This window comes from Acartia tonsa, chromosome 7 (genome assembly GCF_053477335.1).
Source record: "Acartia tonsa isolate MP-2025a chromosome 7, ASM5347733v1, whole genome shotgun sequence".
NCBI lineage: Eukaryota > Metazoa > Arthropoda > Copepoda > Calanoida > Acartiidae > Acartia > Acartia tonsa.
The window spans coordinates 26999278-27026551 of record NC_137266.1 but is presented as its reverse complement, the minus strand read 5'-3'; the positions used below and the strand labels follow the sequence as shown (position 1 = coordinate 27026551).

The following is a 27274-nucleotide window of genomic DNA, read 5'->3' as shown; positions in this document are numbered from 1 at the left end:
TATTTAGTTTACTAAATTGATCGTGGAAAAATTTGAATCTCTAAAATTGTCTAAAAATTGCACGACTTTTATGAATAGAGTAAGAAATATATAGAATGTTTTGACTAAAAAGTGTTGCTAGTATTTATAACCCTAACCAAGACTAAACATAATTTTTTTACCTCAAAAAGGAACATGCATATTGCATAATATTCAAATTATTCATACCCCAAACTTCCAAAACACCCAATTATTCCCTTAATATTTCACACATTAAAATTTAAGGATAAGATTAATAAAGATTTCAAAAGAACTAATTACTGCCCAACATAGTATAAATATTAATTCGTCCACTTATATATTTTATCATGATCCACATTTTTTTCTAAATGTTTATCCGTATGAATGTCCCTATAATTTTTGTAGCGCAGCTACTCTTTATTATTTTTCGAATGTTTGTCATTGCGTCAATTATTACTAAATAAACTTTTGAACTTTCCTAAAAAAAATAAACACTGACTCGAGCTATTTTGCTACAATGTGATTGTAGTTAACTATTAGTCTTTATGGACAAACAGATGTTTTACTTGTTATTGCTGCGCTGCTTATTGACATATTTATCTTTGTTCTAATACGTAGTTTACACATGAAAATTTATCACTTTACCCTTAAGATTTATGTTCATATTATTTTATAGGGGTAAGCTAAAGTTGTGTCATCAACTCCGGAAAAAGTCTTGTTTTCAATATTATAAAAGCAAATAAAAATTAGATATAGAACGAACATGCTGGGAGAAAAGTAGTTTTTAGGACAGGCTGGGTTAGGTTATATATAGTACTAGGTAGGTCCGAAGAATTATAACCCCCAGCAGGGGATATGCATAAGAAAAAGACTACCCCCGGCTCCTTATTTAATTTTTTTTATTGGGGGGGTGGGGGGTTGCGGTTAAGTGTTCTACAAGCAATTTAAGGGAAAGCAATCTAAAAGCACTACTTTACTAAAAAAAAGATTTTGTGTATTATACGGCAAATATCTCATCCCTGTATCCCCAAATTATTACTACAGCATAAACTGTTGTACTTCAAATTATTAGACTATTGTTTTCCTCAAATATGTAACACTTTGCAATTAAAAGTATGAAACCATAGTGGACGTGATAACACAACTGACCAAAATATACATATGTCATTGTGTATTTTCAATATCGAGGCAAATCTACAATTTACCTTAGAAAGTCTCATAAATTAAATTCAGTACAAAATATATAGTTTATAGAGAACAATGTGTAAGTTTCCTCACCTTAAATGTTTACACCACTTGGTAAAGCCCTGTGCGAGCATGCTACAGTTTAAGTAAAAATAACCAGAGAGAAAGGGGGCATTGGGATGTATATAACATAAGTCCCCAAAGTTTTATGATAACGTTTTCCTATTTGGGGACTTTATATTGATTTTTGATTGGTTGCTTAATTAAGTTGAGTGTTTTATGTTTCAAACACTGATTTTAACCTACAGAAGGGATAATTTGGTGTATAATCATTGGGGATGTACAATATTTATTGACCATTGTCTTAACAAATAGTAAGAATTAGCTACAGATAGAACTATTTTATAAGATACCATTTTTATTGAAGTAGTTTTAAATTCCATATGTTTTGTTTATATTTGAGAATTTAGAATTTCTAAGATATTCTCAAATTAAAGGTGGATGTCAAAAGTTAAATTCTATTCTGGCAACAATACCAGGAAGGAAGTGGACAATATAGGTTAAATTAATATACAGCGCACTTTGACCCTTTAATGCCTTAAGAGGACATACTTAATGAAAATGATTTATCAAATAAATTTTATCCTCCATTTTCCTTTCCCCCGTTTCCCTGCGATAATACTGAAAATAAACTTTTATATCCTCAGTTTTACTGTCCTGTTTTTTCTTCCTGGTAGCAAATCTTCTCTTTAATAGAATTTTAGTAATGTAACTTTTTTTTGTAAATAAGTATAATACATGTATTTTATTTCAGTATTTTTTGGGGGGAGGGTGGAAGATACTTTTACCAAAATAGATAAAAAAAAACTTTATCAGGACCTACCAAAAACTGCACTCTGGAGACTCGAGAACCGTATCGGACCATCAATTAGGGAGATTTTTTTGGTACAGATAGACAAACAAATAAACATTTTGTTACTTTATGGGATGATACTTTCGACATAATCAGCTCTTCAACATTCACTTATTGCTGAGTTAATTTGGATGTTGTTATTCTTGTTTATGAAATTGCATAGTTGTTTGAAAGATGTGTTGGTATGCTTAAAGGTATATATTAAATTCCTACTCATAGACCTTTTTATAGCATAGCTTCTCTATACATGTTTATAAGCGAAGCTTTACTATGATAAGGTATTTACAATGCATATAGGATAAGTATTTTAATACTATAAATAATTCCCTTTTAGGAGTAAAGCTGTTCTATCTCTAGTGTTTAGTTCTTTAGAATGTATGAAACATCAAATTGCAATAGACAACCCTTTCTAATACCAAGCTTTATTATATCTTCTATAAAATATGGTATATTGCGAAGATTCTCTTTATTAGATTTTAGTATTATACGCAAATTTTGACTCTCTAAGAGCAAACAGTGTTTTTTTTCTCAGTATTTTTCATTGAACTAATACTCTACTTATTTAGTGATATATCATTCCCACAGAGGTCATTGATTTTGCTGTATGTTTAAAATATTAAAAGGAATATATCAATTTCAAAGACATTCCTTATAAATGACTTTTTTAGAGCGTAGCTTCTATTCAAATTCTTATATTGATCATGTTTTAAGAAACATAAATAAGTTTCTCTGATTGTAAAATGTTCTTGTGTGTTTTTACCATGACATCGCTTGGAATTGAAAGTTATATCCTGGTAGAATACAAAATTATACAACGTTTTATCATACTTTTTGTCTTTTTCCTCATATACAAATTTCTTTGTGTATATTCTTCTTATTGGTTTTCCTTGGTATATGTAATAACTTAAACACGATAATGATATTTTCTGAAGCAAAGTAGCTGTATATATATATATACATACGTGTATTTATGTCAACATAGATGTTGAAAACGGCCAGACTGAGCAGTCCGGAATTAGTAAGGGCATCTGTTAGCCAATGTCAGGTTTTGCCAAGTTATGTTAAATTTATAATTTAATTATTTATTAGGTTTTATAAGGTTTTTTTTTTAAATACAGCGGGTACAAATATAAACATTTTTAATAAAGCACAACGGAACAGGTGAGATAAAACAGACATTATTCAAATTATAGCATTACAATTTACATGATTTTTAGACAAGATAAAAACAAAACAGTAGCACCAAAAAAAAAAAAAGCACAAAATTCTACTGAAAAAAGTTCAAATGTTCAAACCCCAAACTGTCCAGTTTTAAGCAAGACGATCCCAGTTACGTCATATACGTTTCGGGAAAGAAAAAGGGAAGGGGGGAAGAAAATCTCTTCAAAAGAGATGGGAGAAAAAGGGAAGAGATTTTCTTACCCCCTTCCCTTTTTATATGACGTCACAGGAATAGTCTTGCTCAAAACTGGACAGTTTGGAGTTTGTCTCAAATGTCTTTTGTAATGTAAAACACACCTTGATTAAATAAATATATATGACTTTTAATTGAGTTTTAATGTAATATTTTGAAGTTAGTAGGTTTTTCAACCTAATGTAATAAATATGGCCGATTTCCCTTGGGATGCTAAAGATACCTTTCCCAAAAATAGTTGCAATCCTTCCCGGAACCTATAAGAAGCTTTCCAAGAATTTGATTTGATTAACCTTTGTCTTGAAGGTCTAGCTTTGCATAAAGAAGGCACAAAGTAAGTAGAAGTTACGTTGTATTTTACTCTAATGAAATATATAGAGGTTTAAAACAATTTAGACAATTAGGTTTTAAATTTCAGTTAATATAAACTTAAAATCTCTAAATACACAAGAATAGAATCTAAAATTCAAAATTATGTCCACAAGAAGCGGAGCTATGACAAATATTTTTTCACAAAATGAAACTGTTAGATATACAAAATTTGTTGGCCAAAATATGATAAATAAACAATATGATATCTTTTTCATGTATTGCCAATTAATCCTGTTATGTGGCATCTCTGTTAGGTTTTACATTTTGAAATCCCACAATAAACAAGGACGTATAAATCTGACAAACTACAGTTATAAAGTAGTAATGCTTCTCAAAATAAGTTTTACAAATATTTTCAAGTTTCCATATACAAATTTTTAAAAAAGATCAATATTGTGAACTAACGTTTTAATTTAAAAAAAGTAAATCTATACTATCATTCTTAAATTTTATTCTGTCTGTAGGGAACTTTGCTTGTAACGAAATTAAAGAATGTGTATGAAATGACCACAATAACACAATAACAAATTAAAAAGTAATTAATAGCAGACAAATATTTTTGTTTATATTTAGTTAGTCCCCTATAATTTTATTACATAATAAATGTGACGTATTATATAAATCACAATTGCCCTTGCTAACCAATAATGTGATTGGATTGTTCCTTTACGTTATTCCTATTGGAGCCAGATATTTAATGGGCATCTAGGCTTTCTATATTTAATCGTTTGTGTAAATATTTTTCTCGTATTCATTCGAATCCGGTGGATAGGAACCTGTTCTCATCCATACGAAAAAACTATGTCTAGCATCGTATTATATCCAGCTTTCTACGAATATAAAAATGTACAATCATTTTTTTTAGCCATTGCCTTCGGCACCTCAGGGCTAAAAAACTGGTTTTAATCTTATAATTGTACATTCTATATCCTCGGAAAGTTGTTTTTAATACGATACGAGAAATAACTATTTTTTCACCTTTACAGAAAGAATAAGAAATTGGTATGTCAAAGAGTTAGAAATTTTAAAATCACTATATTATTGTGGTCGACATATTTGTGCCCCTTCTTGGTCATGTTTCCAGAATGTATATCAGAATGGAAAATTGCGACAAAGAACCTCAGATTTCAATATGTTAATGTGTATAAATCCGTCTCTTCCTGTATGTGTCGTGGCGCCTTTTGTATTTTAAATTTGGGGGATTTTCTTTTTTAATTAATTACTTTACATTCTGATATTTTGCATAAAAGTATCAAAAAGGCTGCGACCCTAAAGTTTTTATAATAGTGGGGAGATGCAATTTTATACAGGGACGACTTCTATCAAACGGTGGTGTTACCTTCACAGCCGAAATATAATTTCACAGGATATAAAAGAAGGTTCAATTTTAAGAAGATCCTTATCGGTCTATATAGATCTTTCAATAAAAACAGACAAAATATTCTGCCTCTTATACATAAGGAACTATTATAGGAAAATAAATTTAATTTAAAATGCTTTTGTTGGGATATATGGTCTCGGGGGTTGTGCCACCCCCCCCCCCCTCCCCGTACGACTATGAATTTTATTATTAATACCAATACATGTGACATACCCCTTTCTGCTATACATCTATTCAAAGCAGATGTATTAATCCGCGAATTTTTACAAATAAGCCAAGGTGTTCATCAAAAGGAAACAAAACAAATATTCTTTAATTGATGGTTTAAAGTATAGGAAAACAAAAATAGGTCAATGATAGATAAAATAATCTTCCCCATTAGGAAAAGTATTATTGTTTATTTATTGCCTCGTGAAGTTACTGGTTATTAAGGGACGATTGAATTGCCTTTCGTTTTTTATTGAATTATCTATTTTTTATTCTTATTTGAGAAAATATCAAACCAAAACATAATGGACCAACGGGAATTACATGTAGAATGGGTTCACTACTATTACTTTTTTGGATCAGTTGTTTTGTAAAAATGTTTTCTTTATTCCTTAAACGATTAGGGTATTTTAGGGCTTCCCTGTAAAACTATATGTTGCATTTAGAATAAAAGCAGGGTTATATTACATTGGTGTGTGTTTAATTCAGCCTAAAAAATATAGTAAAATAGCTAGTTATCATGATAAATAGAACAAATAGACTAACAAAATTCATCCATAATACAGTTGATATATGTCTGTTTTGCTTTTATTGCAAGAAATTTTAAGTAAACAAACAAAAAGAGTGCTTAAATTCATCATCAAAAGTGCTTTCAAAATTTTGCTGTATTATTCCAAAACTAAAAATAATTTAACATAATATTATAACATATTTAGCAAGTAGCCATTTAGAATTAACCAGAGACAAAGGAACAAATACAACTAATATGATTTAATTAGCTTTTATTATGTAAAATTTTTAATGTTAGCTCATATAGTTGATGCATCCTGCATATTGATATATCATCCTTATTTTCGCTTTATTTAATTTTCCTTTTATTCCTTGGATTAAGTAGTATCATTACAATAAGGATTATCTACATATGTACAAAACCTGTCAATTTTATTCAACAGCTTTATTCTGAAAATTGAGAAGAAGAAAAAACGCAACCGCAAATTTTTAGTAAATTTTTTGGAAATAGTCCTTTTCGTGGCAACGCTCCTTAAGGGACAATTCGTCGTATTTTTTTGTTTTTATATAATTTATTTCGAGTTAAACATGAAACAAACTATAAATTTATGTATTTTTAAATGTTTGTAATAGATAAATTACGAATTAAGGAATATAAATCATGTACATTTGAAGTATGAGATATTATTTTTTTGTTTTATTAGAAACTCAAGAAAATCATTTAGAAAATCGGAATTTATACCCATGTTATTTAAAATTGTTAGAGCAGATTTTACAACAAACAATGATTGAGAGAAACAGTTTAAAATGGTCCATCTTGATAAATATTCATCTTTACTGATTTTTAATGAGCGATCTTTGGCAATTAGAATTAGCAGTGATAGTTGAAAAAATATTTCATTTTTAGCAAATATAGGGTACCAAACATAAAAAAAAGACAGACAGACATCCAATTACTTTTATATAAGAATTAAGGATAATATAACTGTAAAATAGTATATAAATTTTTAAATCATTTTATATTGTTTATTTGAAGAGAAAGAAATTGTTTTTCAATGCTAAGCAATAAATGTAAAAAGCCTCCTGTGCTCAACTAAAATAAAACTAAAATCTAGCAAATCCTTAGCTTCAATCTCTAAAGTGGAGACAGCAAAACAAGGATGACAACATCGCCAAACAACAAAGCAACATAAAAAGGGAAAAAATAACAATATATTTTTCATTAGTCATGGATAGGACAACAAATTGATAATCATCCCCAATGATGATAAACAAAATGATCATTCAGTAAATAGAAATTATTCCAAAGCATTCCAGTCAAACTTCATACATTTTAGCCAACGAATAAGATAATGTGTTTTCAAAGTTTAGGTACAAGTGTAACAGTCCAATGCACCCTCCTAAATTAAATTGCTAAAAAAGCAAAATGTGTCAAATGTCTTTTTCTGCTTTTTTTTTTGAATAATTACAGACCTGATTGTGCTAGGCTACAAAAATTAAACCATATATTCACAGGAATCTTTATATAATATTTGAATTTAATAGGACAATTCTTATTTGTAAAAGAGCTATACGTTATGCCAGACGGACAAACGGAAACACCCAAACTATGGAAAAACTTGGATTTCAAAAAAAGAAAATGTGTAAGATTTTCCAAAATATTAAATTCCATTCGGTTTTATGCCAAGGAGGGAGGGGAAAATGACTCCTAAACTAATCTACAACCATCTCATCCCCCTTGATTTTAAAGCTACTGAAGGCAGAATTTCACTTATATAAATTGGGTGAATATTAATTTGTTGTTATCCCTGTATCCTTTATTTTATGTAGATACAATATGCTACATATAAAAGTAAAATAGTAAAGTAAAAGTTGTTCAGTTAGGATACAAATATTTTGAGCTGAATTTAAACTTGGATTTTCAAAATTGTCCATTCTCATAGTCGATCAGAGTATTGCTACTCAATAATTCACACCATGGGGAGAGTTATTGTTTTTCTAGTGTTGTTTATTAACTTTGGCTAGGTTAGGTTATATTGGGTACAGGGTAGCTCCGCAGGGTTAGTGTACCGCAGGCCCTTAGATTTAAGACTTGTCTAAATAGGATTACTATTGAGAGAAATCGTGGATGGGTAAATTATAAAATTTCCGTAGCAAACTCTCTTGGGGCACCTCCACACCATAACCTCCAACCCCCCGAACGATGATTACAACATCTCCCACCCCCCCCCCCACACACACACAACCCTTCCTTATTAAATTCAGGAATTAAAGCGTAAGCAGTGAATTTTTTGGTTCTCATTTTTGCTTTTAACTAAGCATTGTATCTCAAAATAGTATACATATCAATTTCTAATAATGAAACCATTTAGAATCAAACTATGGAACCAATCTAGTCTACGGGTACTTTCTTATATTTTGTATTTCCTAAACATATTCTTATCACGTGATGTAATGACCCTCCAACAATAATCCTTCAACTACACGATATTTTCTAAATGTCCTTAATGTATATAAAAACACAAGGTACTTGTTCTAAAAGTGAGTGAGTGCGCCCCTAGGTTCAATTGGGTACAGAAGAAAACTATAATAGCCTAAAACTAATCCCGACCCTATTATAAGCTTCCATGAAATAAAGATCACAATCAGCTAAGAAGTTCGCGAGATCTTAACAGATATATAAAAACCTCACTACTTTATATAATAAGATTCGCCCAACGACAAAGAGGCATAAGACAAATATTACCGTCTTTAGTTTTGACTCAAACATCATAATTGTCCGGACAAAGCAACTGTTCCCTCTATACCTGTGTGTATCTGAAGATTATTACCTGGAAAATTGAAATTTGATAGAATATTCACTTCCCATCGTTTATCAACATAAGAAAAAAAGAAATCTTTTTCTTTTAGATTACTTTTTTCAAAGAACAAAGCTATTATATAATTTAAAGTCGTAGCTTAGTTAGTTGGTTGCTGTGGCAGAGAATGGCTGCGAGAGGTTGAGGCTGTGGGCGATTGCAGCTAAGTTTGATTTGATTATTGAATTGTGTATGATTTTTCAAAGAAATAAGTTTGATTTTTAAAAAAAAATAGAATGTTCAATTTATTGATTTAGCCTCCTTTACCTCATAGTAAGAAAATTTAAACTAATTACCAATTACATAAAATAGAAGATTTTTCGGGTATAGTCCTTTCCACGACATCCCTCCATAAGGAGCGATTCTTCGTATTTTTAAAATGGCTTTTTATAGGTTATTTTAGGTTAGGTTAGGTTATATTGTGTTAGGTGATTGCCCCACAGGGTTAGGTAATTGGCCCCGCAGGGTTAGAGCCCCTCGCATGGGCTAGAAATAGGAGAAAAATACGAAGAATCGCTCCTTATGGAGGGATGTCGTGGAAAGGACTATACCCATTTTTTCAATAATTACCTGACAAAATTCAAAAAGTAAGGTGTCAAATTAAAGATCTTACTATTTTTGTACTTAATGGACATTTCTTCCTTTTTTTTGTTGCGTTTTAGTACCTTAAAATCGACTTAATCTTTTTTTGAAAAACTTAAATTACTTAAAAAATAAGAGGTCTACAAAAAAACCGATTGCATATCTGAATTCTATGAAAAATTTTACATCTACTACTTACTAAAAGAACCGGCTAGCTATAAAAAAAAAGTTGATACACCTTCTTTAGAATTTTCTTTCGGATAAGATTCTAAAGAATTTTAACTTTATAATAGTGAAAATCATTTTAAAAGAGTTTTCTTTCTTGAAGATTTGATTTTGATTAGCTTTTGTGTGTGTGTCTCACGTCTGGGGCTGGTAGATTTTATACCTTATCTTATTTTCTCAATTATCTTAAGGGCTTTAGGATAGGTTAGTTTAGAAAGACACACTTGATTCAAATTGTTTGAAATCTTAATAATGTAATAATTTCCTCTTAGAAAAGATATATTAAGCTTCATATTGCTCCGTAACAGTTTTAGGGGGGGGGGGGGGGGCTGCTGGAACACTTCCAATTATTTTTTTAGGGGGTAGAGGCAATTTCTGGAAAATATCACTCCCTAAAATAGCTTAAATTAACTACCCAATGAGCAAAAGGTATATTCTTTAAAAAAGGACAACCTTATGGGCCCGAAGCTTAGATAGATCCTAAGATCCAGATAGATGGACAGACATCGTCTACTTTGTATTATCATGCATAATGCGAACGTCTTTGTTTTGGCCCATTGTGACAATGGTTGAGGTTTCATCAAACACTTTACTCTGCTGGGCATCATCAAAATTAAACTAAAATTGAGAAGAGAAAGGAAATTAACAAGGACAATCTTGTTACAGGAGAAAAGCAAAAGTTTTAACAAAATCAGCATTAATAGAAAAATCGGGAATAGTCCCTTTTCTGGCAACGCCCAACGGGCGATTCGTCGTATTTTTAAAATGGCGTTTGATAGTAGGTTAGGTTATATTGGGTTAGGTGATTGTACCACAGTTTAAGCAATTGGCCTCGCAGGGGCTAGAAATATGAGAAAAGCTAATATGAAAAAAAAACAAAGAATCGCCCCTTAAGGAGCGTTGCCGCCAAAGGGACTATACCCGAAAAAATTGATTTTTTTAAACCCACGAGAATAAAAACTTTGAACTTAATTTTATCATTTCACAGGTAAAATAATATGGGTTCATATATACCTTTAGAATCAGAAAAATATTACGAATCCATTGTAAGCAAAATTGAAAAAAAGTAAAAAAATAAAAAATAAACAAATGGCCAATTATATTTTTTGTTCAGGCAACACTTTCGTCTTCCCTTTTTTACCCCCTCTTTACCCCCTCTTTACCCCCTTCCCAATTTTATACTCAATTCAAGAATTAAGACCAGTGGCGTGCGAAGCACTTTGTCTAGGGGGGGGGCATTTTGAAGATTTTGTAAAATTTTGCCCCCCCCTAAATCAAAGTGCCCCGGGGGGGCACTTTGCTTTAGGGGGGGGCATTTTAATTATATATAAAAATTTTAAATAAGGGCGTTTTAAGGGGTGGGATTATTTGATTATGGGCCTCCTAGTCCTTATCCCTTCTTCCCCATCCCTTCCCCCATCCCTATTTCCCATCAGTATCCCCCACCTCTTCTCCCCCATCTCTTCCCCCCCCCCCCATCTCTTCTCCCCCATCCCTTCTCCCCACCCTGCAATGACCGAAGGGAAGGGAGCTAGAAAGCATCTTCGAAAAAATAGTACAGAATATAAATTAACCTTTCCCCCCCCCCCCCTCCACCACAAAACATTTTTAATGGGTGGAAGGGGATGTTATAAAATCTCAGCAGGAAGGATGAATAACCCCAATAAAAAAAATTGGGGGAGGGGGGAGATAAAAACACTCATTTTGGAAATAATTTACCAAAAATTAACCTAATATGAAAAAATGATATGTAATATTTCTTTATTGTATGACAACAAAGATGACAACATCTTTAAGTAGCAAAGCACAAAAAATCATGAATACAGACAAGTAGATTTAAAGAGCATCTGTTGAAATAAATATATATTTTAGGTAGAAAAAGTCACCAATCCTTTTTCCTGTATGTTGTGTGATGACAGTCAAAGTAAATTACATACTGGATGCTCGAAACAGCAAGAAATTTTATTTTTTTTTAATATTATAATCCACAAAAAAATTTATCATACCATAAAAACCAAAGATATAATGAACTATGTAAAAAAAAAAAAATTACTTGTCCTTTCATTGTGATAAAAAGCAGAAACCATTTGGAAGGGCGCGAAGCGCAAATTTTTTTCTTCAAATATGCAGGGAGGGAGGGGTTTTTGGGCTATTTATTACACTAGTCCCCAATATTTCATAGCAGAAACCATTTGGAAGGGCGCGAAGCGCAAATTTTTTTCTTTAAATATGCAGGGAGGAAGGGGTTTTTGGGCTATTTATTACACTAGTCCCCAAAATTTCATAGCAGAAACCATTTGGAAGGGCGCAAAGCGCAAATTTTTTTCTTCAAATATGCAGGGAGGGAGGGGTTTTTGGGCTATTTATTATACTAGTCCCCAATATTTCATATAAAATTTTCTTATTCGTTGGCTCAACAACTTTGGGGACTTTAATGGAATTTTGATTGGTTGGTTAATTAAGTCAAGTTTTCATACATTTCATCCACTAATTGTAATCTATATCAGGGGTAATTTTGTTTATCATCATTGGGGATGTACAAAATTTCTTTGGTAAAAAGTTTATATTATACAAAATAAAATACTTCCTATAACCTGGTTTGTTATGTTCAGTGAAAAAAAGATTATAACCTAATTTCTACACTAATTTAAAAATTTGGTAAGGTTAAATGAATAGTAACTGTCTGTTTGGCGCGAAGCGCCAAAATTTTTTTTTTGGAGTATTTCTTGATCTTTTTTTTGAAAACTGGGATAGTTTTGCTTTTTGTAGGGTAGGGGGCAAAAAGGGGCATTTTTGTTGACCAGGGGGGGGGCAAAATGGGGCATTTTTCAACATTTAGGGGGGGGCAGGGGGGGCGGTTACTAGGGGGGGGCAGGGGGGGGCGTTTTGGTCACTAGGGGGGGACGATTGCCCCAAATGCCCCCTTCGGTTCGCACGCCACTGATTAAGACGTTGCCTGTATAATATAATTATAATATGATATTTTCATATAATTCCTTTTATTGTAGTTTATATACTATATTGTAAACTTTTTTTTTCAATTTTGCTTACAATGGATTCGTAATATTTTTCTGATTCTAAAGGTATATATTTTTTTACCTGTGAAATGATAAAATTAAGTTCAAAGTTTTTATTCTCGTGGGTTTAAAAAAATCGATTTTTTCAATAATTACCTGACAGAATTGAAAAAGTAAGGTGTCAAATTAAAGATCTTACTATTTTTGTTCATAATGGCCATTTTCTTTCTTTTTTTGTTGCATTTTAGTACCTTAAAATCGACTTAATTTTTTTTTTAAAACTTAAATTACTTAAAAAATAAGAGGTCTACAAAAAAAACCGATTGCATATCTGAATTCTATGAAAAATTTTACATCTACTACTTACTAAAAGAACCGGCTAGCTATAAAAAAAAAGTTGATACACCTTCTTTGAACACATCTTTTTGTAAATTGTTATATTGACTTAAATCATGCCAGGTTTGATTGGCTATTATTGTGATAAAAGCATTTTGAAATACGCTTTTCTCGTATTCATTCGAATCCGGTGGATAAGAACCGGTTCTCATCCATACGAAAAAACTATGTCTAGCATCATATTATATCCAGCTTTCTACGAATATAAAAATGTACATACAATCATAAAATTAAAACCAGTTTTTATCTTATAATTGTACATTCTATATTCGCGGAAAACTGTTCATAATACGATGCGAGAAATAACTATTATTACATTTTAGCGTGAATGATCATCATGAAAATCATGCCAGGTTTGATTGGCTATCATTGTGATAAAAGCATTTTGAAATTCGCTTTTATTACATTTTAGCGTGAATGATCATCAATAAGAAAACAAAAACACCCTTATTTATAACTGGGAGATAGGCTGAGACAAAATAGATTTTATTCAGATATATTATATAGCTTTTTCTATAATTGGTTTTGCTTCATATACTCGAATTAATGATAGTGAAGCTTCGATTGCAATAATTCTTGGATTCAAAAATTACAAATCAATGTTTATAATAAAATTCCTTATTTCAATTTTGAGAGGGATCTAAGATTGAAGAGGGATGGGAATTCCGAAGAAAAATAATTCTAAATCTTGTAGATAAATTATTTTGAGGTGATGTAAAATGTTTAATAACGATTATAGCAAGTTAAAACTATAAACCCAAAGAACCTAAAGATCAAAGAATTAAAGTTTTCCTATTGCTCCAATGACATCGCAAAGAACTGTTGAAAATTAAAGCTAGGGACAGTTAGGACTTAAAGACAAAATAATGGGATGTTTAGCCGCGTAAAAATCCACTTTATTATGGAAAAATCTGAAGAATTTTAATAAAAGTTTTTTATTTCAGATGGTATTTCACAATCCCAGAGATCAAAGAACGGTGACAATTTTCATAGCCCGTGATATATTTTGGATATCTTCTTTTCAATTTAATTAAATGAATATTGATTTTTTTTCTTTTCAAACGAATCCTGAAAATAATTAAAACAAGAGCAAGAATAGCCATGAGTAATACAGCAATAGCAAACCAACTTTAATTCAAGACAGGGGCGAAAAATAACCTCTTAAAATGTAATTCCATATAAAATGATGTTGTTCTTTGGTAAAATATGAATATGGTTTTAAAAAGATGGTTACATTTAAAATGCTTAAGATTTAATCCTTTTATAAAAGTAACATGATGTTTCTCAGTGTCTATCTGTAACTTATAATATCACTGAATCGATATGGTTCTCCCATTCATAGTAAAGCTGCAAGGGAAGATTTATAACTATTGTGGAAAGGGTACATTAACCCTCCTTAAAGAATTATTCGCCTCTGTATATGAAATAACGAATTTAAAAATCAAGAATTCTGGAAGACTGAAGAACGAACGCACGTGAACAATTTATAGAATAACTACGCCTCCAATAAAGTAAATTTGTCTCCTTTTTTATGACGGAAGGATATATACTTAAAGAGTAGCTGTGCAACTAAATTATTGTGAATTAGAATATCATGATTTCAAATTCAAAATTTATTGATGAATCATCCTGGAATAGTGATTATTAAAAACATTAACAAGGAGAAAAGATGCGAAGAAATCAAATAAAATCTTAAGAAGTTGGATGTATGTCTGCTGTACGTTAACTATATCCCACACCTAACTTAATCATTGTGGTCAATTGTTTTCATAAGTTTAAATCGTAATTTTTTGTAATCATTTATAAAATTTATGATTAATTATGTTTGTAAAATACATAAATTACTTAAACTTCTACCCCGCTGCATGATATTTATACACATATGTAGTGTGTGGAAAACTAATTAAGAAGGTTGGCACCCAATAATGGAGATTCAATATTATAATTCTCTACCAGATTATATATACACAGCAGCAGTCATTTAATATCAAAATATAGACAAGAAATTATTATAGATATAGATGGAGGGAGAGAGAGTGAGAGAGATAGAGAGAGAGAGAGAGAGAGAGAGAGCGAGAGAGATATATATATATAGAAAGAAAGAGAGAGAGAGAGAGAGATATATATATATATATATATATATATATAGAAAGAAAGAGAGAGAGAGAGAGAGAGAGAGAGAGAGAGAGAGAGAGAGAGAGAGAGAGAGAGAGAGAGAGAGAGAGAGAGAGAGGAAATATATGTATAAATAATAAGTACTGATTAAAAAATTTTTAAATTAGATAAAATTAAATAATGTTTAAATATAAGAGAAAAAGATGACAAATATCTTTTTGAACATTATTTATAATGAAATGTAAAGAGAAAAAAAAACAAAGGAGAAAATAAATCAATACCAACTTAATCCGTAAAAATACATGAAGGAATAAAACTTTTTCTGAACAGATTTTTGAAATTCTAATCTAGTTAAAACTATAATTATAATCTTTGATCATAAACTAATCAGATTGCATGAAAAGTATTGTAAGTATTTCATTTAAAGTTGTTAGTTACTTCGCCCTCAGACTCTTGCGGAGGACGGCGGTGGAGGTCAGTAGAACACCCTAAGGTATTTTATGAAAGCTTACTTAAAAAGCAAAACCTTTTCATATCAGCAATTTTAGATATCTTTAGCTTCAGACAAAAAAAATCTCGTTCCTTATATAGTAATTTTTTGCCAATTCTGACGGTAAATTTTGAACATAGATGTTGTAGAATTAAAAAGAAAAAGGTATATTCAAAGTTTTAAAGGTTTGGAGATTTTCTTAGAGACAGAATTTTAAATACACAGTACATGGCTTTATTGTTTTTTTGTTGTTGTTGTTTAATGTCATTGATGCTTTAATAGATGCAATCTAAAACTCTATCTTTAGGTATTATTAATGTAACGTTGAACATATCAACGCATTTGATTCAATATATCATATATTCTTTATTTTTTGAATAATTATAACTTTACTGATTGTCAAAAACTATTGTGTCAGCTTTCAGAGAGAGAGAGAGGGGACAATGTACTGTGTATTGCACTAGTCCTTAAAGTCTTCTAATAACGTTTACTTATTTGTTGGCTTAAGACCTTCGGGGACTTTAGCAAATTTTGGTTGGTTGATTTATTAAGTTGAGTGTTCAAATGTTTCAACCACTAATTTAATCTACAGCAGTGGTAATTTTGTGTATCATCATTGGAGATGTATATCAATTTATCGACCATTTTCTTATCCCTTTAGATCCAGGGGCAGCATTGCTCATTATTGTCACCAGTGTTGCGGAGCCGGGAGCCGCCATATTTTGCTGGATCCGGAACCGTAATTTTCGTTAAAAACGGCTCCGGACTAGATAAATAAAGAGATTTTTTATAAATTATAATTTGGTAACTCTGTTTTGTCATGGGCAAATGCCCCTATTATGTTTTTCAAGTCCATTTTTATCAAAAACTGAACTTTTAAAACCTTCAAAAGTCAAAATAGACGTGGGAAAATAATATGTCGAGTTTTTTCTTGATTTTAGGTCGGAGCCGGAGCCTTACCAAAATCAAACGGCTCCGTAACGCTGATTGTCACAATCAATTAATACTGCAATAGAATGTAATTTTGAATATATTTATTAAGGCTTTAATGTAACTATGACCATATCAAAGCGTTTGAAATAATAATATATATTCTATATCACTAAATTTGCCATATGTTGTAAAGAGAATGTAAATATTTTATGCAATGCAGCCTTAGAATCTTTAAAATACTAATCAGCTTTCAGTGTATTCCTGTTACTTATGGCAAAATTTAAAACTTTAGAAATCGATTGATAGTTTAAAATTGAATTAACTTCTGAATATACTACATAGTACACAGACTGTTTTCTTCATTGTTATAGCTGGCAGTGTCATAATTAAAAGTCATCATAAGTATGTTGTCATAGTGCCATTAGACTGTCGAAATGTAATTGTTATGTCAGAAAGCGACCACTTTTTATTTAAGCCATATAGTAATGGATGTAGAATATATGTAGATATTACGACAGAGTAAAATTGTCGTCCATATAGGTTCATTTATTCGCCAGTTCCATTATCTAGTAGGAGGGGAGGGGATGGGGTGGATCTTTATTTTAGCCCGAACCTTTATGATAATCTGGTGTAAGATCCAAGTAATAATTAATCAGATGGACATACTTGAATAACATGCAAGCTGCGCTTTTCTAATCCCCGCACTAAACTTGGTGTTATAGGATTAATAGAGTTGGATTGAGAACAATACACAAACTGGCAAATTCCAATACGCATAGTATTGGAGAGTTACAAATACATAATATTATAGCACAGAATTAGATCTATTAGCTTCTGACTGACAGGTGGCTTCCGTTGTAGCCTCAAGGATCCCACCATCTTCTTTAGTCTTTTTATATGAAGTGAATATTTCCATGATTTGTCAAAGACTTTAAAGTTACCACTAAATTTAGTGGTTCATGAGATCTCATTGGACAATCCAGCTACTTTTGAAAATAAGATGCATATCTGTTATCCTATACTTTAAAGTAGTAAGTTTTTTTGTCTGTAGCGAAAGATCTCGCTAACCTCTGAACCGACATGTTCATCATTTACAGTGAAGCTTCTTATAGGTCCTGGGTTGGTTTTAGGCTGTATCATTTTTATAAAAGAAAAGTCTGGGTATGGTTTTAGGCTATTTTTCTTCTCTTCAATGTCCCTTCGTATAGGAAGCCCCTAGATGCTAGGGGCGCAGCCGCTAGTAAGAGTAAATAGGCAATGGTATATTAAAACTTACAGATCTACAATCCTTTTTTTCAAAGTTTTTCAAACAAAACTTGTTCACATTTTTTTTTTATAAATTTGTAAGATTTTTGTTGTTGTCCATTAAGATCTTGCTAACTACTGAACTGATAGTTTTTATTTTATTTTAAGAAAACTTCACCTAGGTCCTTCGATTATTTTAGGCTGTGTAGTTTCTAGATTAAATTGTTTGTATGAGTACCTAGATGCTGGAGGTTCTGTCCCTAGACCTTATATAAAAAATTGAATGATGATTGGCTGATTTTGTACTTTTTTCTTAATATTGTCAATAAATCATATTTCACTCAAAAAGATGACTCATACAGAATCTCTATTACATTGTATAATTTCTATTATTAAATATTGCTTTCCAAATAAAACAATAAGTCTGTTATGTAAATATTTGATAATTCATACTTCGTCCGTCCGTCCGAGGGGGATGGCGTTTTTCGTTAATTTGGGTATGTTAGAATAGTCCTATCGTTTTCAAACTTTGCAAGGTGATTCCTGTAGTAGTTAGGTACGATTTAGAAAGCGTAGCAACTCTATAACCATTACCAGAATGTCCGTACGTCCATTTTAAACATGTTGATTTTTTACCTTTTTAACAACAAATTTTTATGTGATCTAATTATCCGATTGTTCTGATTTTTGGTATACTGATTCCTGGGACAACAAAGTACAATATTATAAGCAAAGCAACTCTATAATCTAGTCCTAAAAATGTAAGTATGTCCACAAACATTATCCTGTATTAAGAAGTATTTCAACAAATTTACTCACAATTTTGCTTTGACTCTTATTTATTTATAGTCTGATTACTCAGTTCTGACACTATATAAGTGTTAATATCCGTTTGTCCTACCGTTTCAGAGCTTCGCTTTCATGGATGTTGTCATCTTGTTTTGTTTTTTTTTATAAAAAGAAGACAGCATAATTGCACTATGCCAACCTACCAGTTAAACAAAGCTTCCATAAAAAGAACAATTAAATCATTACAATAATTTTTGATATATGTACTTCTACTAGATAAAGTATATTTTAAGATATAAGTAATAAAAATATGCCAAAATAATAACTATTAGGTACATAATTAGAAAAATCACAAAATTTAAAATCACATTACATACAATACAAAATTAAAATAATTTGGATAAAAATGTAGCATAATGCAAGGCTGTATTTGGCCAAACAAATAAAATGTGTACAGTAAATAAGACAATTAATATTCAGTAAATAATGAATTCATACCTTAGATTTTTAGTTAAACTTTATGAAAGCAAAAAAAGTTGATTGCAACTAGAGTATTTTTAGAAAACTAGCATATTTCTAATCCATAGACAAGATAATAAAAGATCAGCTTAAAAAAATAAATTTATTAAAAACTAAACTATCAACTACAAAAAAAAATATTTTGCTCTTGTAATCAAATCAAAATTTACAATTTTTTAACATAATCTCTCATCTTTAATCTAAGTTTCTTCATAAGTGGTCCTCCATGAGGAATCTCTTTGACAAAATATACCTCTCCAGTTATCTGCATTTCCTTTGCAAGATTGTTCTCAACAAGTTTGATAAGATCCTCCTTGGTCCATATTCTGCTAGCATCTGGTTTAAATACTACGGCAAGATTAATCTTATCATGTCCAAAAAGATGATCGTATTCACCCCAAACAACTGCCTCTTCAACTTCATCAATACTCTCAACCAGGTTTTCAATATCAGCTGGGCCAAACCAGAAACTATCAACCCTTAATATCTCCTTGTTTCTATAAGAGAAGAAGATATCTCCTTTCTTAGTGAAATAGCCAATGTCACCAAGATGACCAAACCCATCTACATGAAAAAATTCCTGATCAGCTTCAGGATTCCTAAGATAAGATTTGAGTAAAGTTGGAGCTTTGACCATCATCTTTCCCAGTTGATTGGGACCAAGCTTTTCATCAGTATCAATGTCTGCAATGTATAATTGACATCCTGGCTTTAGAGCTCCACAAAGACCAAACTTTTTCTCCTTATCGCCTGGTAGAACTGTTATAATGTATGTCTCACTAGAGGCATACACATGATCAACACAAACATGGTGACCAAGGATGTCAAGTACCTTATCATGAGTTTCTGATGTAAATGTGCCACCAATGGGAAGTATTTTCTTTAAAAATGGAAACTTTTTCTTTGCAAAGTTTGCATTTCCAATGTTGAGATAAACAAAATTACTAACTACCATAAATTCTGGTCTAAATCTAGCCATGCTTTCAAGAAAGTCCATAACTTCAAAGTTATTCACAAAACCAACTGTACGTCCTCTCATAAGACCCAGGTAGAGGGGAAATGAAAATCCTCCTATGTGATACATAGTTGTAGACAACAAGGCTTTCATTGCTCCATTACAATCAACAAGATCCATGTCAAGTAGTGTTTCTTGCTTGTGTAGAATACCTTTTGGCGTTCCAGTTGAACCACTTGTCCAAATTATAACTGCAGCATCTTTTACACATAAATCAAGCATTTCATCAGTAGCTTTGAAATCATGATCAAATTCAAATATTTCGTGAATTGATTGAACACTCTCAGGCAGGTTGTCAGTAGGTTTAGCATCAAGAACAATCAAATTCTCAATCTTTGGGCTTAATGCCATGTACTTTTCAAGATACTCTTTAGCAACCACAACAACTTTGCTGTTTGTAATTTGGATTTGATGAATAATCTTGTCATCTTCTAAAGTTGGGTTTCCCATACTTGCAAGTCCTTAAATAAAAATTATTATTTCATAATATATTTTACTATTATACTAGTTGGAATTTCTACAGCTACTATGTAATTTAGAAATCAACATGATGTATCCAATTTTAAAATTACTCTTACTATTTCTAGCCTATTAATCCTGTCACCAATGTTCTAATTATTTGCACTTTTTAAAAATTTTACAATTATCTCATACAGATTTTACAAATAAATATATAACCAATCACAAAAACAGAATTACAAAATATAACAAATAAATAACTTTAGCATTCTGTCTTATTTTTAGGCTTTACTATATATTATCTATTTGTTCAAATTTCAAACTTTATAATAAACAACAAAATCTGTATAATCAAATTTAAGTTGCTGTACACATGTACCTCCAAGCATCCAAGCAGCAAGTACAGGCAAGTAGAAGTGAACATGATTAGAACATCCCATCTGAAGAATATCTCCAGGTTTGAATCCTATGGAGGCAAGGTATCCAGCAATTGATAACACCTTCTTCTCCGCTTCTGATAGCTAAATAGTACATTTCATCATTAATTCTAGAATTCCAGGTATCTACTGAATTGAAAGAAAATATTTTTTTAAACTCCAATATCCTTATACAAAAGTAACAGGATGTCTTTCTGATTATTTGTTTGTATTGAAGGATCTTGCTAGCTATTTAACTATTCTGATTTTCCTTTAAATTTTAGCTTTTTTTAGGTCCTGGGAAGGTTTAATACTGTTTTTGGAGGGGAACCACACCCCTTCCATTTGAAATCGCCCAAGAAAAAAATGACCTTTACCCCAAACTAGTAACAAACAAAGAAATTGATACTTCAGATCTTGGTTTATTATTCAACTTTATTTGTAAATGAACAATGGAATTGGAATATTATACTAAATCTTTACCATTAACTTGTCTCCAGTTTGAACATTGACAAGCCATTCTCTATCTCCCTTTGTTCGCAGCTCTTCTTTGATTAATTTGAACAGAAGATCAACATATCTTTTTTCAACATGATTCTTAGCTGTATAACTTTCTTTAGAATACAAAATCTTGTCTTGAATTATGTTCATTGTGTAAAAGTTTGGAACCTACTGAGGCCAGTATGTAGAGTACAATAAATATTTATGACTTTGCATTAATCATTTATTGTGTGGTAAGAATAGACCTGATTCAAAAAGGCATCCTTTTATGTAAACATTTATTCTTATATTCTTTTCAGTATAAAAACACTAAAAAATTTCTTCATCCATTATACCAAAGAAGATGCAAGTATGCATCTCAAGACACTGTCTTAGGAAAACACTTGATCAACAGGACTATCAATGGATTGATTAAAAACAAAATATGATTTATTCTTTAATCTTTTTCAATAGGTATATTTTAAATTTATAGTTATTTTATAGGTATGATTTATAGGTATTATGTTTCAATTCATTATTTTAAGAATATGACATTGATAATAATCTAGGCAATAGGGCCTCTAGCTTAAGGAACAGCAACTCAATACTTCAATTTGATTAAAGTACATTATTATTTCTTTTTAAATATAATATACTGCATTAAAGATCTTTGAGGTTTAAAGATTTACATAGAGTAATTTTTTATGAACATTACTGTAAATTGCAACAAAGAAAAAATCTTTAAAAAGATTTTTTTTCTTTAAATATTTTAATTGATACAGTGTAAAATCTGTAAAGGAAAAATTGAAGTTTCTGAAAATTATATTCTTCAAGCAAAAGTTATATGGAGCAGATCTTTCTTTTAAGTTTAAATACACAAAACTTTAAATTCTATAAATAATTTTGAACTTGTTTCCAAAGAAAGATTAATTGGTAATTCACAGGTAAAAAAAATTCTGACTTCATCTAGAATAAAACAATTCCAATAAAAATTTAAATTAAATAATCTATATGATAAATATGTCGTAAAATTTTAGCTGAGGAGGGTTCTTGGGTAAATATTTGTTCATAAAATAATTAAATTAAGTTTAGAGCTACTCTTATACCAGGCTTTTTCAGTTCAGTTTATCTGAATTTTTAGTAGCAAAGCTACTCTATAATTCTAAATGTTTATATTAAATATTTGGGAAATATCAGGGACTATGTAATGTAATTCAGACAAACAACTCTTCCCTTATTTCTCCCCCTGCTTATCCACTTTCCTTCAACTACATAAAAAAACAAGTTTTACGCCAGCTCTACGCCAGTCAAATCAATTTGAAATTTGTCCCCATTTTTTTCGCCAATAAAGACATCACACAAAAAAATATTTAACTTTCGACAATTTTAAATAGATTTAATTGGCTGAATGACAGCCAGTGGCGTGCGAAGCACTTTGTCTAGGGGGGGGCATTTTGAAGATTTTGTAAAATTTTGCCCCCCCCCTAAAGCAAAGTGCCCCGGGGGGGCACTTTGCTTTAGGGGGGGGCATTTTGATTATATATACTAATTTTAAATAAGGGCGTTTTAAGGTGTGGGATTATTTGATTATGGGCCTTCTAGTTCTTATCCCTTCTTCCCCATCCCTTCCCCTATCCCTTTTTCCTATTTATATCCCACATCTTCCCCCCCCCCATCTCTTCTCCCCCATCCCTTCTCCCCCATCCCTTCTCCCCACCCTGCAATGACCGAAGGGAAGGGAGCTAGAAAGCATCTTTGAAAAAAAAGTACAGAAGATAATTTAACCTTCCCCCCCCCACCACAAAAAATTTTTTATGGGGGGAAGGGGATGTTATAAAATCTCAGCAGGAAGGATGAATAACCTCATTAAAAAAATTTTGGGGGGGGGGAGATAAAAACACTCATTTTGGAAATAATTTACCAAAAATTAACCTAATATGTAAAACTGATTTTAAATATTTATTTATTGTATGACAACAAGTATGACAACATCTTTAAGTAGCAAAGCACAAAAAATCATGAATAAGAATACAGACAAGTAAATTTAAAGAGCATCTGTTGAAATAAATATATATTTTAGGTAGAAAAAGTCACAAATCCTTTTTCCTGTATGTTGTGTGATGACAGTCAAAGTAAATTACATACTGGATGCTCGAATCAGCGAGAAATTTTATTTTTTTAAATATTATAATCCACAAAAAATTACTTGTCCTTTCATCTACAGATATAAAAATCTCTTAGAAATATAGGGTATAGTCTCTTTTGTGGCAACGCCTCTTAAGGGGCATTTCGTCGTATTTTCATAGTAGCTTTAAAAAGGTTATTCTAGGTTAAGTTAGGTCAGGTGATTTCCCTGCAGGGTTAGGCAATTGGCCCCGCAGGAGCTATAAATAGGTGAAAAGCTACTGTGAAAACAAGACGAAATGCACCTTAAGAGGCAATGTCACAAAAGGGACTAAAGTGTGTTACTTTTTTATATGTTTCATCATTATTTTGCCACAACTCAGTCAAATATGCTTACAAAACATAGCTTTTTCGACCTAAAGTACTCAAATAGTTCCTTTACAAACCTCATCAATCAGTTTTGAGATATCTCCATATTTCAATGAAAATTGACAAAAAAGGCAAATTTGGGTGTTACCTTTTTATATGCTCAGATACCACAAAATCAATAAAAAAATACTTATTTATACTTTTCTCTCATTTTTAAAGTTTGCTTCTGTTAAAGTAAATATTCTTGAAGGGATTTATGCATTGATTTATACAGAAACATAATATTGGGTGGAAATAAACTGTATCCAAAAGTATTCTTTTTGGAAAATAAGAAATTTATCCTCCATCGCCCTAGAGGACAGCTGCTGACCTCTAGTGTTCATGGTTTTGTCAAATACATGTTAAAGAAAAAATTTTGCCAAAAAAGTACATAAAAAAGTATTTTAATGTGTTAGAAAATTAAATTGTTTAACTTTAAATTTGGGGATGCTGACCTTAAAGATGCTCTTACTGGTGGTGATGGTGACCAGGAAGGCATTGAAGTACATGAGCATTATGGCAACACAACTATTGATCTATGTTTTGATTTTTATATTCCTAGCAGCCTCCAATCAAGAGAAATCCCTAAATGATTTTTTTATTCTCAAATTCATAAGGTAAATACTGTGATTTTGAAAAGTTCTTGTTATATTTTTTCATTGGAGGCTGCTAGAAATTTAAAAATCAGAACATAGATCAATAGTTGTGTTGCCATAATGCGCATGTACTTCAATACCTTCTGGGTCACCATCACCACCAGTAAGAGCATCTTTAAGGTCAGCATCAATGTTTACACATGTTTTTAAAGAAATAAAAACACAATATACAATGCAATGTGATAAAAAAACAGAAACCGTTTGGAAGGGCGCGAAGCGCAAATTTTTTCACTAGTCCCCAAAATTTTCTTATTCGTTGGCTCAACAACTTTGAGGACTTTAATGGAATTTTGATTGGTTGGTTAATTAAGTCGAGTTTCCATATATTTCATCCACTAATTGTAATCTATATAAGGGTTTGTGATTTTGTGTATCATCATTGGGGATGTACAAAATTTCTTTGGTAAAAAGTTTATATTATACAAAATAAAATACTTCCTATTACCTGGTTTGTTATGTTCAGTGAAAAAAGATTATAACCTAATTTCTACACTAATTAAAAAATTTGGTAAGGTTAAATGAATAGTAACTGTCTGTTTGGCGCGAAGCGCCAAAAAATTTTTTTTTGAGTATTTCTTGATCTTTTTTTTTGAAACTGGGATAGTTTTGCTTTTTGTAGGGTAGGGGGCAAAAAGGGGCATTTTTATTGACCAGGGGGGGGCAAAATGGGGCATTTTTCAACATTTAGGGGGGGGCAGGGGGGGCGGTGGCTAGGGGGGGGGCAGGGGGGGGCGTTTTGGTCGCTAGGGGGGGCGATTGCCCCAAATGCCCCCTTCGGTTCGCACGCCACTGATGACAGCCCCTGGAGAAATGTGAATTCCAAAAAAAAATGTGGAGCCTGTCACAACCATACCTAAGGGTTAAAATATTTAGAGGGGGGGGGGGGGGGGTTAAACAGCCCTTTCAAGTTTTAAGCTTTTCGATGTTAGAACTTTTACAACCTAAATAAATTATTTGTCTTTCCTTTCAAAAGGCAAAAGATATAATACCAAATACACAGGTAAAAGATTCCGTTCTCTCTCTGTGTATGTGAAGCATAAGATCTCGCTAACCGCTGGATCGATGGTTCATCTTTACTGTGTAACTTCTTATGAATATTTTAAGGGGGAGGGATCATTCGACCTCACAAGAAAAATCACCCATGGTTAAAAATCCAACACCCCCCCCCCCCCACCCATTCCAATTTAATTTTCTTTCTCCTTGAAGTGCTCAGAGGCCTCTAGGGACGTATCCGCTAGTTCAATATATTTAAAACATATACTTTTTTTATTGAAAATAATTCAAAGGCTTACGACATCTAAGGTAGTCAGAAAATTCAATGGACTGACTAAAATCTGATATTTATATATATAAAAAAAAATTTATCAACAAAGAATGTATGTAAAGTTGTCTTTTACTTATTTTTACTCAAGTCTTGGGATAGTTTTATGCTTTTTTTTCTAACCTACCCTCCTTACTTTATGAACGTAGCCCTTAGATGTTCTTGAATATGTTAAACCTATACTACATTATGAAAAGTAAAAAATCAAATTTATAAAGATATCATATCTATACTTTCTGCTTTTTCCTTATAACTACGATCGCACTTTTTCTCGTTATATAACTTAAAAAAAATATATATAAAAATCTCCCAATTCCTTACACCAAAAGGGTATTTCATTTCACAGTGATCTACAATTGAAAATTATCCAAAATATCCATGAATTATCCAACAATTATTATCAACTCTTTATAATATTTTTGTTGTTTCTTGCTTATTAAGAAACGATGAAAAATAATAATAAAATGTTTTGAAATAAAAAAAATCTTCGAAATGTTTTTTGCACAAAAAAAATCCACCATGGATTGCAACAGCAAACCGGTTCTAAAATGTAAATATTGCAGACGGATTCTCTTATTTTTTCATTTCAATTTTTTATCTCTCTTTGTTTTGATAAGAAGCTAGCTTTTAGGATAAAAATATGTGTAAATGTTTTAGATATTGTTATATAAAATTTCATAATATTCTTTTTTAATATTTCTATTAACTTAAAAAATCTAGTTTATAACAATATTGTAAAATGAAGTTAATATAACACAAACATAAAGCTGACTGTAAAAATTAATCGGGAAAAATTTCGTTTACGCGCAGATCACTACAAATTGTGCGTATTTTTATTTTTGTTGCTGCTGCTCTCTCTGCCTCTCTCTCCCTCTCTCCTTTGAATATTTTATTAAAGCAGTAAGTAGTAAGCCAAAAGCAATTCTCACACACCTTTTCATATGTTAAAAATCTCCACCCTTTCCCCCTCGTTCATCCCATTCCCATCGTATTTAGTCGTAGAAGAAAAGTGTCCAAAAGCTTTTTAGAGCTAGTGCATGATTGCAGACAAAAAAGTATTCTAACTGTTGTCGTGTGATACGCAATAAGATGTTAAAGTGGTTAAACATAGAAGTTTCTTAATGTTATTTGGTCTTTAGTTGTGAAAAGTCTTTGTTGTTTTAAAATACCAGCTTTTAAAAGTACATTAGTTATATTTTTAAACTTACAAAGTTAATCTTTTAATACGTTATTGTGATTTATAG

General features: G+C 31.2%; 1 protein-coding gene across 1 annotated transcript; it reads right to left on the bottom strand.

The window, feature by feature from the left end:
- Positions 1-18874: 18874 nt before the first annotated feature.
- LOC145325169 (uncharacterized) lies at positions 18875-21737 on the bottom strand. Its single transcript, XM_080168031.1, has 3 exons — positions 21525-21737; positions 21005-21146; positions 18875-20627 (listed from the first exon to the last, which is right to left on the bottom strand). Exons 1-3 carry the CDS (start codon positions 21690-21692, stop codon positions 19318-19320), a joined length of 1620 nt encoding a protein of 539 aa, XP_080024157.1. The 5' UTR covers positions 21693-21737; the 3' UTR covers positions 18875-19317.
- Positions 21738-27274: the final 5537 nt, after the last annotated feature.

Excerpts from the sequence above, each read along its gene's own strand:
- LOC145325169 (XM_080168031.1), bottom strand. The coding sequence starts at position 21,692 with ATGAACATAATTCAAGACAAGATTTTGTATTCTAAAGAAAGTTATACA. Across the intron at positions 21,147-21,524 it reads AAACTGGAGACAAGTTAATG|CTATCAGAAGCGGAGAAGAA; the intron begins GTAAAGATTTAG and ends TGTACTATTTAG. Across the intron at positions 20,628-21,004 it reads TGCTGCTTGGATGCTTGGAG|GACTTGCAAGTATGGGAAAC; the intron begins GTACATGTGTAC and ends TTTTTATTTAAG.